Here is a 15144-nt window from a genome sequence, read left to right as displayed (position 1 = left end):
TAGAAAAGGTCCAGAGAAGAGTGACTAGGCTGATTCCAGAGCTACAGGGGTTGAATTATGAGGAAAGATTAAAAGAACTGAGCCTTTACAGTTTAAGCAAAAGAAGATTAAGAGATGACATGATTGAAGTGTTTAAAATTATGAAGGGAGTTAGTACAGTGGATCGAGACTTATTTTAAAATGAGTTCATCAAGAACACAGGGACACAGTTAGAAACTTGTTAAGGGTAAATTTCGCACAAACATTGGGAAGTTTTTCTTTACACAAAGAACGATAGACACTTGGAATAAGCTACTAAGTAGTGTGGTAGACAGTAAGACTTTAGGGACTTTCAAAACTCGACTTGAAATTTCTTGGAAGAAATAAGTGGATAGGACTGGCGAGCTTTGTTGGCCTGAATTGTTCGAGTCATGGGGATAAAATCCATCCATCCATCCATCCATCCATTCCCTAACCCGTTGAATCCGAATACAGGGTCACGGGGGTCTGTGGGGATAAAATACGAGTGTTTTTATAGGGTGTGAAACATGGATGTGCACTGTTAAACGTTGGCGGTTGTGCTGTTTGATCTTGATCTTTTTAAATTATACATCTTTATAAAAGCAATAGATAAAAAAGAGTCTTTGGTATTGACTTATAGAGAGTGATAGGGTGAATTACTGTAAATTATCTGGATGCGTTAATGACAAGTGTAAAAAAAAAATAAAAGTCTAAGATGTGTGCCAAAATTACATTGTCTCAAAATACCATGGAAGTTCTCCTAAAAGCATTTTTTGGTTTAAAGTCTACACCCACTCATTGTCTATGTGAGGTTTGCATACTTTAGTGGTGCATGTCTAAGTTGCCCTCCCACATCTCCAAATAATTGTGTTTTAGCCTAATTTGCCGAAGTGCAAGTGCATACAGGAGTGGACCAGTCCCTTGTTCAGGTCTGGTTCCTAACAGGACAGGCTTTGGCCCTTACAACCCTGCTTAAACAGTTTTCAGAATGTTCTTTTCTGTTATGCTATTAAATGCATGCAGGTAATTGATCTCAGGTAATCTTAACTAGCAGAGGTGCACTTACACATAATGTACAATCCCATTATGAAAGTCTTGGTCAAGTGTGTGCTGGCTTTATCAGAAGGAAATCAAAGGAATTACTGGGATGGGATTACTAAAGGTTATAAATCCACTTGCGTTTGTAAGAATTTTCACATGTGACTTACAGTATCTTTTACATGACAGAGTCACAATAAGAGGCTTATATTTTACTGTCACTTTTTTCCACAGGACCCAGCAGGCATTTTTGAACTGGTCGAGCTTGTTGGTAATGGAACATATGGACAAGTGTATAAGGTAAGAAAATGCATTTTATCCTTAAATTTTGCTATAGCACAGGGTGTAGGCTGCACTTTTTATTTATTATTTATAAGACTGCACTTCTGTACCAAACTGTAATATATTTCTTTTAGCAATGTGGGGTGGTGGAATCCAAATCCAAATGTGAGTTATATTAGGGTCCTAGAGTTTGTATTTTCTCCTCAGGTGAGGTTCAACTACTTTTTAAGATTAAATGTTAACCTGTGCAGGTCCCATCCTGCAATGGACATGTGTCCTATCCAATATACATTTAAATTGTATGCCCATTGTATTCAAGCTTCAACTACATCTGCAACAGTAACTTACGATAAGAAAGTGCTCAAGATATTTGGATGATATTGTAGGTTCAACCTGGACAAAAAATGTCTATTTTGTTCTCTCAGAAAATAAATCTGTTCGCAGTTTTTTTGTTTTTGCTGCATAACTGTTTTCGGAGATAGCCTTTGGTTAGTGTGCAGATAAAATGGATTAACTTGAAAGTACCATAGAAAATAATATCTGAAAGTACAAATGTACAGTTGTGATTAATATAACATATTACTGTATAGGTTTTTATAGTACTTTTCACAAGAAATGCTATTACAATGTGACTTGATTCTGCTTTTTCTCCCGGCATGCCCGTTTGTGTCTCAATGTCCCAATAATAAATGCTGCCATGTTAACAGTTTGAGGGTTTCCTGAAATGAAACGGCATACTGCACAAGGTGCATACCTGTCTCACACCTGTTGCTCTTTGAATAAGTCCTGTCTGGCTCATTTTTGTGAGCAGATCACAATTAATCTACCATAACAAAAGCATAAGTGTCTGTGTGTTCGGCTGATTGCTATGTCTCTTTCAGTCCAATAGAAAATGTGTCACAAACATCAGTAATGCTTTTGCAAATCCCATTACCAAATGGCATACAACAGAGACATATGCATTGCAGCTGTCATTCCAACAGATGACAAATCACAAATATTTGTAGTAATGCATTATATTACTATAAATGTTCATAATGCACCAGTTTTTGGAATGATAAATGGACTGCATTTTATTACTACATGCATTAAAGTAAATTCTAATAGACGGTGCACTGCAAATGTTAATGCCGAGGTCTGTGTCGATTACTTAGATTTTAACCTGTCTTAGATGGGTAGCACAGTCAGTGAATGAATGAATAAATGGGAATTCTTCAAGTGCATTCTCAGCATTGTTTATATTGAATATTGAAAGAGGCTGATATTTATGAAGTGAAAGGTGAAACTAGTTTAAATGTCATAGCTATTGACGAAACTGCAGACCTTTATACCAGGGGTGTCCATTCTGATTCTGAAGAACTAAAGTGGCTTCGGGATTTCATTTTTACCCTTTTCTCACTCAGTGACCAGTTGTTAACTTCTTTTGACTACATTTTAAGTGACTTGCTAGTTTAGACTTCAAGCACTTAATTGATTTTTTTTTTGCTTGATTAGCAGCCAAACAAAAATGAGACACAAAATTATCCAACACTATGACAAGCTAATCTGTGTCCATCACACAATATTATAATATAAGGAAAGGTTAAGGTGTCAGTATTGTTGATCTGTTCTGGTCCAAAAAACATTTTGGCGGTGGTCTTAAAAAAAGGAAAATCAACAGTTTTGAAAATGTCTGCTTTGGCTGAATGAGAGCAGCAACAAGCTATGGAATTACATATTGGGTTTAACTAACAACAACAATTTGCTTCTAATAAACAAACTGCTTAGAGTGGATGTGGTTAGAGTTTGAGGCCTCCAAATTAACTGATCACCTATTGGATCACTTCACATATCATTTTTGTTTGACTGGCATTCAAAGAAGAAAATAACCTATTTAGAGGACTGTGTCTTGAAAAACAAGGCAATTAAAATGAAGGGGAAGAGAAGTATATTAGAGCAGAAACTGGTCATTGATAAGAAAGTTGCAGGAAGGAAAGCCTGCAGCTACTGCTGCCCTCTAGGTGTTAGATTCTTTTTTTGTGCAAACGCACAAAAAGAGGCTTGAAATGTGCATATGTAGCTTTCCATGCAAATGTTGGTATTTATGAAAGAAAAGGTGATGGTAAACCCTGAGTATATTTACAGCAAATCTGATACAAACATACACATCGTTTTGGAGAAACTGGGAAACGAGGACACCATCAATAAAGTAGGGAAATGTTGCCAAACCAGGAGTTCATATCTCTAAGCTGTTATTATAATATGTGTTGATGTGACAAACGTATTAAGTCTCAGAAGCTATGAATATGATGTACAGACTCAATTGTAGTTCTCTTTTAAGAATGCCAATGCTGTGTATTTTTACACTGAAAAACTTTTTCGGCTCTTCATCAGTTTACAGAGGTTACCTGTCATCATTTTTCAGGATTTGAAAAAAAAAAAGAGTAGTAAAAACACAGATGTGGTTTTACTCACTGCGTACAGAAAGCTCTAAATCTTGTCCACTAGCAGCCAATTTATAGCCTAATGGTTTGATACACGTTCTTGTTTAGTGCTGCTTGAAGAGAATGCAAATGGTCATATTAAGGAAACTTAAAGCTTTTAAGGACTGGTCACATTTTTTTGCCCATGATGATGACTGGTTTATGAGCTGATTTAGACTTTTGAAAGATCTTCTATTGGAACTACGTGCCAAGTTAGCCCTTGAATTAGAAAGACAGATTGCCCGAAATCGGGCTCTACCTATTCACATGCAGGTTTTAAAAATGGTTGCCTTTCTAGCAAAAGACACACCTATCATCTGCAGGAAATTGAACGACAGGTCAGGAATATCTCAGCAAAACTTCAGATCTGTCGTGCCCACTGTGCAGGAAGCCAGTTTCTACATGGTTTGGTTGTGCATGCCAACGTAAAAGGAAATAATGCAACACTGGTGTGGCAGTTACAGCACTCACATTTAAATAAGTGCAGGAATGAAGCTGCTAAAGTAGTAATATTCTTTTTACACACAAGTCATCTCTGATGCCAAAATAAGGCTGACGAAATTGTCAGTTGGCTAAGTCAACTCATGATTCATTTATTTTGTGACAAAGTAGTGTTGATCAGATGACTTGTGTGTGGTGCTGGCTGGCTGGCTTATTGGTAAGATAACTGGCTGAACCCTCAGTGTTTCACATGGCCCGTACTATTCAATGTGACAGCAGTCTTGTCATTTCATGTGCCTGGTGATAGTGGCTAACCCCTCAGATGTTGGCACCTTATACCTTTCCCAGAATCCAGAGTGCACAGAAGTGGAGCTTCACAGCAGTGCAGAGAGCACCAAAATGTAATTGATGGTGGCTGAATATGTGAGATGGGAGACTGCTGTACTAGCCAATGAACGTCTGCAGCATCCTGATTACATAGGTATGAGGTTCATTGGCATAATCCATGTTTGGTTGTTGCAGTATTGAGACGCACTTACATACACACATTTACAAAATGAAAGTGATATATAAAGGAAAATTGTACAGAAATCTGTTTACACCAGGTTTTATAAATCTGATTGTTTTTTGGCATACATATCCTGTTTTTTGGTGTCTACATGTTTTCTTGCTGGAATTCACACAGAGTTTTATAACTCCACGATCAGAGTTGGACAACTATGGTTTATACAGTTGTGGATTTAAGCTTGTACTTGAGATGCTATAGAATGCCCAAGTTGGCCCAAGTCATCAAACCTGACTGAGTTTTGTAAAGGACCTTACAACCCTGACATGTTGTTAAATGTAATTTTTGTTTCACTTTCATTCAATGTCACTGAGACCTATCATGTCTTATACAAGTGGGAATTTATATTAGCACAATCTTCACTGTTTGCATATTTGTGTATGTGCTGGTGTATTTTAATACTGTGTAAAATGAAAGACCTTGACATAAAAAAGAGGTATGGGGCAGCCATCCGTATACTTGAATAAGGCTGCAAAATTAAGGTTTGGTAGCATGAAAGTGTCCAACACAGAACTGAATTCAAAGTGGGAAGTTGTCTTGCTTTTTTAGACATGTCGGCAGAAGAGAATTTAGCAGAATTTCCTGTGTCTGGTCTGCAGGTATAAAAGATAAAGGTTTACTGCACCCCGCTACCCCTGGCCTGGCATGGAATTACCTTTTTTTGGTACTTCTAGCTGCCTCACATGCGCACGTGTGTGACATCTGTAATACTTTTAATACTTTAATTTTAATATTATCATCATGTTTGTACCAGCGCTATCAGCCTGTATTCAGAGAAGAGTGCTACACAAGAGTTCCCAATCCACAGATTTCCTAAGTTTGCTTAATGCTTGGGGTTGCAAAGTGCAAAACCAGCCACAGACCAGCTGGTATTACACTAGGGGCAAACTCCCACATATACATAAACACAATCACTCATAACGGGCCAGTTCAGAGTTTCCACTAAACCACCTTTTCTAAATCCAATTATTTATAAAAAAAAGTGTAGTTTACCTTAGAAGCATTTAATGCATAACAGGACCATACCATTGCACCCACATATATTCAGTCACATCAAATCAGTATAAAACAACCAGTTAAAATAATCTGCACATCTTAAAAAATGGTGGAGAAAACTAACGCACCACTAGAATAATCTGGATGAATACAGGGTGAAAATGCCATCTCCACACAGGCAGTGGATGGTCTCAGATTTATACCCAATCCACTGGAACTTTGAGTAGCTGACAGAACTGTTCACAGTGTGCCCTTGATATGCTAGTCTGTCTCTCAGCTGTGAACTACAGCCTACTTAGTCACTCTGTTGTATGTATTCCAATAAATTAGACACGTCTGTTAAAAGACTCAGAATGAAAAGTGTCCTTAGACGAGAGAGACATGACTCAACCCCAGCCCCTAAATTGTCACATGCTGCCTTAGCGGCTGGCTTTGTCATAGTCTGCTGCACTGTGGTGAAGCATTGTGTCATAATGCTCTTTGTTGATGTTAGAGTCATTCAGTGAATCATTGAAGAAAGGTTTTAGAAATAAATTGTGTGCCTTCTAGACACATGTTGTTTCCTCACTGAAATGGCAGCAAAGACTCTTGTGGGGAAGGGTTTGTTTCTTTGTAAATTGGCAAGAAAGGCTTCTTGTTTGGAAAAATAGCAGTGGAGGTGTCATTCTGCAGCAGACTAAGAGTATACTTGAGCCAAACAGAAAGGCTGGCACAATGTTGCTTTGTGACACCTAAATAAAACTGTGAAAGGAAACACTTAAAAGATGCGGAAATCCCCTTTATACAGTAGATCTGCAGTATATGAGCACATGCAAAAGAAGGGATATAATAATAATAATAATAATGATAATAATTACATTTATGTAGCACTTTTCTAAACTACTCAAAGCACCTTAAATAAACAGTGGTGAACCTCTTCAACTTCCACTAATGTGATGACAGCCATTCTTACACCATTACATTCACTTCACATTAGCTGTTATGTAATGACAGGGGGTGCGAGAGATAGCTGATCAATAAGAGACAGGGAATGAAGAGTTGGCCAGAATGACCAGGCCATGGTTGGTAATTTAGCCAGGACATTGAGAAACACCATACTCTTTTTGAACAATGCTCAAGGATCTTTTATCATCACAGAGAGTCAGGACCTTCGCTTTACGTCTCATCCAAAGGGTGGTGCCAATTTTTACAGCACAGTACCTCTGTCGCTGCACTGGGGCATTAGGGTCCTCAAACAGACCACAGGGTATGTGCCCTCTCCTGGTCTTATCATCATCTCTTCAGCCTTAGAGAAGAGTGAGTAGCACTCTCCTCCTTTAGGAGGAGCTCAAAGTAAAATCACTCCTCTTCCATATTGAAAAGAACCAGTTGAGATGGTATGGGGAACTGACTAGGATGCCTCCTGACCACCTCCCAACAAGGTGTTTTTCGTTGATGTCCAACTGGGAGGAGATGTTGGGGCAGCTCATGCTGGAGAGGATGAATCTCTTGACTGGATCAGGAGTGCCTCATTATCCTATGTCTAGGCATCCTTGTTTAGACTGCTGTCCCCAGAACACAGACCCAGATAAGAAGCAGAAGATGGATGAATGGATAATAGCATTCCTTATGAATAGAATATAATCAATTAAATAAATCAATTAAAAAATGTTTGGAATGCCTGATACACACCAAGGTTGGGCTAATGCCACATTAATTTGCTATGCCAATATTCTTTCCACTTGTGACGTCTCAGCTTCTCACTTCATTGCGTTTCTGTTGATTTGTAGTCTGTGTATTGGCGGAAAATTGAGGTCACTGGTGATTTACTTTTTGGTTCACACAAAAGAATTTAAAGATAAGTTCTGTTTTACCGGCTTAGTCCTGAGCAGGGTCATGGGGGATCTGCTGGAGCCAATCCCAGCTATCATAGGGCACAAAATCGGGCAGTGCATCACATGGTGAACACACACACACCCCAAGCACACTCTAGGGCCAATTTAGTGTTGCCATTTTGTCTTTGAGAAGAAACTGGAACACCCAGAGGGAATCCATGCGGGGAGGACATGAAATCTCCATACAGGGAGGACCTGCGATGTGAAACCAGATCTCCTTACTGCAAGGCTGCAGCACTACCACACCACTTTACTGCCCTCTTGTTTATCATGAAAATTAAAATAAACTAAATGTAATAAAACATTTAGGGCGTCACATCCCTCCAAATAGAATAAGGCCACAAAAATGCTTTGGTTATTATTATTTAATTTTATATTTAAAGAAGTAACAGATCACAATGTCACTGCTTGGCTAATTTGGGTACCATTCATTTCTAAAATTTATCCCACTAGGAGCTACCACTTCAAACTTGTATTTCCTGTCTGTCTCATAGCATTAGATCCGTCTCAAGTTCACAACACCTCAGATACTTTTGATCTGCAACAATCTGGAGGCTTTTCTTCTACCTCATTGGTGAGTTTGATGGCCTTCTGTTTAATGAGTTTTGTGATGCCCTAGGAGGTTGTAGGCCTTGTAAAGTAACTGTCCAGCAAAAGCCTGGCACCCCAATTCAACAGACTCACACCTTGCCAATATCTCAATTTACCCTCTTTCTCTTGTTAGTTTCCTCCAACTTATCTTGAAAGTGTCTGAGAGAGGCTACCTACGAGCACCATACCATTAATAATTTGCAGCACATTTAGCCTGCAAATGTGGATTTTTAACCTAAAGATAACTTTCAGTTGCCCAGTTTTTGCCATGATAAGGGAACTTATCTTCTGAACGGTTCTCAGGGATTTGGTGCTTTGTCTTTTAACGGCTGCCTTGAATTGGTGTTGCTTATTTCCCTTAATGCCTTAACATGCACTGGATAAAATAAATAATACTCAAAATAATGTATCAGTATAATGCATTTATTAAATTCCGGCCTGGTCCCTGTTTATGTAACATTCACCCTTTCTCCCACTGTCTGCAGAGGCTTTTCCACATTCCTCATTCTTGATGAGGATATGCAGCTTAGGCTGATCACTTGCTCTCCTAACCTGATTTGAATGGATGTATGTGTGTCTGAAAGTGCCTTGGACTGGCTTCCCATTTACAGCAGGCTCCATTAGCTATACATGACCCCTTTGATAGAATGAGTAAATTCATAAAATGAATAGACCACTTTTGTTTTAAAAGCATTTCTTCATAGTAACTCAAGTGGCTTGGCAATATGGGAGACCTTGGACTAGAATATATCCTTCACCAGGCTGAGACCAATTGAGGTGTTTTGGGGCATTTTAGGATGCCCCTGGGTTCCCAGAAAGGGAAGCGTACAGGCCTAGCTAACTGGGACACAAATATGTCTCACAGCTGACATAGAAACATCTGGGAGTTCGTCAGATGCTGAAGGAAAGGTGCCCTGGTTTCTCTAGCTTAGTGTGTTGCTATCATATCCTCAGCAGGAAAAGCACAATGCAAATGATGATGACTTTGTGCCGGTAACTGGTACTCTATAAAATTTAATTAGACTAATGTCAGTTTGTCAGAAAAGTGGCATATTAAATAAAGATTCTTAGATTGAGTACTTTGTGCTTTCTTGAAGAAACTCCATAACCATAATAATTATTGCATTTCATTTCAGGCTAATTGTGACATATTACAATGCGGGATATGATATATGAACTAACTCAAGTTTATAAATCATCGTTTTTAATCTTTTACAGTATTCTGTATTATGTTCATGTCCCTGCTTGTACAGAAGGGCAAACCATTAAAACAAATTCTTGATGCTGTATTGTTCAAAGCTTTTTATCTAACAGGCTCAGTCTTGTTATAAAACTGTTTTTTAGTTTTTTTATTTACTGCTTGCTTTATCACTATGTTGCTTTCAGATGAAGAGGAAGCTGTTAGTCTTTCAAATAACGGAAATGCAAAAGCAGCCCTGCTGCTGCCATAAGGCTTATTTGCTGTTTAATTCTTATCAACCTTTGCCCAGATCTTTTTCTTCTGCTTTACTCAGCCATTGAAAAAGCTAATTTTAAATGAAAAAAAAAAGTAAAAACCTCAACTAGATCTAAAGTAAAGAGCTGACAAGGCCTCACAGTTCTGCATGAAATGCTGTTGGTGTTGCCACGTCTCTGTTATGGGCATTTCAATACACCTGCAGTGTACCTGCAGTGCAGAGACTCATCTGAGTATATTTAAACTTACTGCAAGCAGTATTAAAGGATCTGTAGATCTAAGAGGAGTGAGGAGAAAACACCTGGGCCAATCTCATGGCTTAAATACAGCTGTGTAACAGAAACGGCAGGTTTGCTCTTTAGGGATTTGAGCACTGTCACATTTACAGATCCTAGCACAGCTTATACAAAATGAACTTGTACTTTGGACCACATTTTACATTATGTCTTCTTGCAGTGCACAGAGACTAAATAATAAGTATTTACAGTGTAAGTAGACATGTTTTTAGAATGTATTAGAAATAATATAATCTGGTTTTAAATAAGAACAGTAAATGGCTGCTTACCTTTATTGCTACTTCAGTAACACAGCTGAGTTAGGCAGGAATTTGCTGAGTAATTACAGAGTTAGTGCATTTTAAGAGGCAAAGTAAAATATTAGGCTGTCAAAAAATCATGTTTCAGCTCAGAAAGCAAAATTATTTTCAGGTTCTCACTCTGAAACTGTGCTAATGCTTACAAAATGATTATGAACATACTGTAGTAACTTAAAATGAACTTACGCTCAGGCTCACAAAACAAATTTGACCTCACATCCACAAATTGAACTCATACTTGGTGAACTGCTGCCTAAGAAGTGAACTTATACTTTTTAACTAGACTGAAGCTCACAAAGTGAAGTTGTATTTACAAAATAAATTTGTTTGCACAACATAGATTGTGTTCACAATGTAATCTTATAGTAAGGGAAAGTATTTGTAGCTGTGTTCATAAAGCGGACATGTATCTATGAAGTGAACTTAGACTCACACACAGTACCCTCTACAGCCCACCCACTCAACTTTGGAGGGAAAAAAATTACTGTTTTCATTTCACGGCATATTTCATGCTATGTGCAGTGCCACAAAAATAATTACATGAAGAAATAATGGAAAAAATACATAAGAATTAAGCAACAAAAGCATATAGTATATCTCATCTCATATTTAATTGTTTATGCTCAGATATTATTGTGTTTTTATTTATATATCACCTCATTTCACAATACGCTTATTTGGTTGCACATTTATTTGTATATTTAAGTGTTTAATTTTTTTCTGCAGTTGTCTTCCATAAGTTTCATGCTACATAGCACACACAGAAAGATGAACAATTAAATGAAATTGTTATGTCAATTATACTGTTCAGTAAATTTACATTATAACTTTATATTAAAAAATTACAAGCAACCCAGGGGGTCTCCTAAATCCCATAACCTCAACCAGAGGTATCTCAGAACCCTGGGGCATAGGGTAGGGACCAGAACTAGTTGGATAATAAGGGAGACAGAGAAAAGGTGGTGATGGAAAACATGAATGTATTGCGAAATAAATAATGAAATTAAAGAAATAAATTCAACAAATCCCAATACTGCATTAACCTGTAATCGAGCCATTCAAAATGAATCTTTAGAAAAAAATAACAAAAACAAAACTGATCTCTGCAGCTCTCTTCCTTTTGTATATGTTCAGAGAATGCAAAATAATCTTTTTTCCCTTTTCACTGCAATTCTTGGTTATTCTACAGCAATGTTTCCCAACCTTTGTGGTGCCAGTGTGATTGCGACCTCCGTTTTGGGTTCCCCATCAGTGAATTTAGTGTGACTTAGGTATCACGCAATAACCAGAGCATTTGATGAATCAAGAGTGAATAATCTTCTCCCTATCTGATGAATTGAGTACTATTATCAGAATACAGGTTTAGGAGATTGACCAAGATTGGCTGCTATCCACCTGTGATGCGGCTGCTGAGAATCAAAAGTGGTCGTCAGAGCCATGGACAGGGTTGGGAGTTGGCTCCCCTCTAATGCCACCAAGGCACACAGGTTGAGAGACATTGTTCTTTAGCTTGCTCCCAGGTTGCTACTTTTGCTAACATTTCTGTCTCTCTTGAATTCAGTAGAATTTAAAAATTATCAAAACACAAGGAAGACATGTAAAAATATCAGATGTTCATCTCTTCATCATGTATGTCACCCACTCGCAAGAATGTTATACTTGCCCTCATTTCACTGGTTGTGTCACTGAGGTGGCTGCGGTGGGACAGAATTAGCTAACAGGGTGTTTGAGTAAAAAAAAAAAAAGTGTGAAAAATGTTTCATTGTGCCTGTGGTAACCTAATATTATACTTGGGTGCTTTCTTTGGACAAGGAGGATTATGTGTTTGCTTTAGAATGTCTAGAAATAGCTTTAAACCGCACAAGGTCTCTTGTGGCACTCAGGTCAGTTCAAGGAGCATTCACAATTACATCATGTTGCCATGTCCAATGCCTAACGAAACAGCTTGGGATCCTGGTTGGCAAACCCCCAGGCAGACGTGTGGCCCAGTCCCACCCTCTGGAAATGACCATCTATCTGTCGTAGCCAGGTTTACATGGGCATCCCCTTGGCCTGGTCCAGCCACTCAGATCCTCAACAACGAGGATTCTGTGAGCTGGATCACCCTTGGGGAATTGTGCCACGTGGCCGTAGTGCTGTAACTGACGCATCCACACAATGCAGGTAGTGTGCCTCATTTGGAACTCCGTTAGCAACCACTCATTTGACACAAAGTCAAACCAGCAGTACCCAAGGATTCTCCGAAGAGACACAGTTCTGAAGGAGTCCAGTCTTTGTCTCAGGTCACTGGATATCATTCATATCTCACAATATAACAAAACAGGAAGCACCGGGACTCTCCATCCAGGACACTCTCAAGCCCAGACACTCTTACTCCTTGCTCAGTCTCTTGAGAGCTCTGATTAGAGCCTCTATTGACTCCGTGAAGACCACAGCATCACTGGCAAAGTCAAGATCAGTGAATTTTTCTTCACTAAAAGAGTAAGAGCAAGAACACACCCCTGATGCATTTCAGAATCAGCTGGGAAAAACACAGAGGTTCTGCCTCCACTCTGCACAGCACTTACAGTACCAGTGTACAGACCGACCATGACACCCAGCAACTTTGGGGGATCCCACAAAGTCATAAGATGTCACACAGGTCAATCTGAGTCAAACACTTTGCAAAAATCAACTAAGGCTACAAACTAAATCTACCGATATATTTACATTTGCCCTTGATGAGAACCAGACTGTTCTAGTCACTGGTAGGTGAGTAAGTGATCATGGATCCTATTGAGAATGACCCTAACAAAGACCTTACCCAGCACTGAGAGCATTGTTATCCCCCTGTAGATACCGCAATCCAGGTGATCACCCTTCCTTTCCAGTTCCCGTTTTCCAGTCAATTGGGATAATGCCCAGCATCCAAATGGAAGCAAAGATTGTTGGCAATGCTAGGAGGACAGCCTTATCACCAACCTGGAGAATTTGACACCGGATACCACAGATCCCTGCAGCCTTCTCTACCCTCAGCGCGTTCACCACTTGTGCAATCTCACTGAGATTGGGTGGTTCAGAGCTAATTAGAGGATCAGCCCCAAGAACTGTGGACCTAGGGATGTCCAATGTCCTAGCTGGAGAATCAGATTTAAACAACAGCTCAAAGTAGCCAGCCCAGCAGGTCAAAACTCTAGCATCATTCGTAAGGACAGTTCCATTACCCACCCTGATTGTGACTCTTCGAGGAACAGATTCAGGATGTGCGTAATGCTTCAATTCTTCTGTAAGCAGGATGTGAGTCACTGGACCATAGATGATGTGCCACTTGCTCACAGATTCCTCTAACAAACACCTCCTTACCTGCCTTCAGAACCCTCGCAGCCGTCCCCCTCAGTACGGACCAGAGTTGCCATCAAGCTGTGCACTGCGACTTCTTTCGATAATATCCAGGGTGCCCTGCAAGATGAAATGCCTCCTTCAGAAAGCACTGGCAACACCAACACAACCCTCCACAACCTTCAGAGTCTTGTCATGGAAGGTCTCCCACACCACATTAAGATTGGCAGTTGCACCCAACCCATGGAGAGGAGCCAATGTAGGTGGCTTCAGAAGCCACCATCTGATGCAGATGTCTCTTGTATGCTTCCCTGTGGCGGTTTTATGCTCATGACCAGCTGGGTGAAGACCCTGGAGAAAAACTTGGGGCTTGCTGGGATGATTAGATTTTCCTGGTGGCCTGGTAATGCCTTGGGGTCCGACAGTATGAATTAGCAAGTGTTGTTGGGAAAATGGATTTATGGGCATCATTGGTATGACTGTTGCCTTTGCAACCCAGTCTTGAATTAGCAGTGGAAAATGAATGAATGAACAAATTCCTTTGGTTTATTTGATTAGGTTCATTCAGATTTATTACTTCAATATTAGAGAACTTCACTTCCCTTAGATTTTCAGGGTGGGATATGCCCTTTACTCTAAGTATACATTTGATTGTTCTTCTTAGAGCTCCTTTCAGAGTTGACATTTCTAGGTCATTGACTAGAACTGCATATAGCATTCTAAATGGTTTAGAAAATATGAAATAACAACAATTGATTTGTATTTACTGATTTTTACATTGTATTGTATTTACATCAATGTATCATGTAATGTAGCATACTGGTGCACATATTTCACTTACAGTGGGTTGACTGGTATTTTCTCCAGGAATTCATCCTGTAGCTAAGTACTAGCTAAGTACTTCCCACCAATCACAAAATAGATTGCTTTGAGCTACAAACACACTGTCTAATCTTATTGAGCAATAGAAGGAGACCCACTGCCTCCACTCTGTGGATGGGACGGCTTTAAGCTTTAAGTGGAGAGCTTCCATGTGTGCAACATCAGGCTGACTCTGTCCCAGTGCACAATATCTGCATTATATGCACCTGGACTGTTATGCAACCAACCTGGATTTCCTAAAACCTTTTCAGTGTTTTTGCCTCCTAGCTACACAGGTGTCATGTTCCCATTTGCCACGTCAAAGTGATAAATGGCCATTTCCTGAACCATTTCTCCTAAAGCTAAAGAGGCTGAATTCTTGCTCAGGGGAGGCTTTGTGGCATTTACTTTGCCCTTTTTCCATTGTAACTGAGCTGACAGGTCTGGCTGACGCTGAACCAGGAAGTGTTTCCCCTGATAAGTTCGACTTACAGTGAAACTAACTTCATACTCCTTCATGACATGCTATGCTTTGATTTATTCAGTTTCTTTTTGTGTTTTCTATTCTTCTCCATTCATCTGTATAACATACTGTATATACTCTCAGTTTTACAGATAATATTCCATTGAGCCAATGGATAAATCAAAGCCAACATTTTTGTATA

At 39.3% G+C, this 15144-nt stretch overlaps 1 protein-coding gene across 9 annotated transcripts in view; it reads left to right on the top strand.

Moving 5' to 3' along the window:
• The window catches only part of tnika (TRAF2 and NCK interacting kinase a), a 385955-nt gene that overhangs the window by 64056 nt on the left and 306755 nt on the right, over positions 1–15144 (top strand). For all 9 annotated transcript variants that reach the window (XM_039761347.1, XM_039761379.1, XM_039761361.1 and 6 more), the window contains exon 2: positions 1273–1338. In XM_039761347.1, the coding sequence (XP_039617281.1) occupies positions 1273–1338 (66 nt within the window). The remainder of the gene's footprint in view (positions 1–1272; positions 1339–15144) is intronic.

Source organism: Polypterus senegalus, chromosome 1 (genome assembly GCF_016835505.1).
Source record: "Polypterus senegalus isolate Bchr_013 chromosome 1, ASM1683550v1, whole genome shotgun sequence".
NCBI classification, from domain to species: domain Eukaryota; kingdom Metazoa; phylum Chordata; class Cladistia; order Polypteriformes; family Polypteridae; genus Polypterus; species Polypterus senegalus.
The sequence above is the reverse complement of the archived record's forward strand: the minus strand, read 5'-3'. Positions and strand labels throughout refer to the sequence as shown.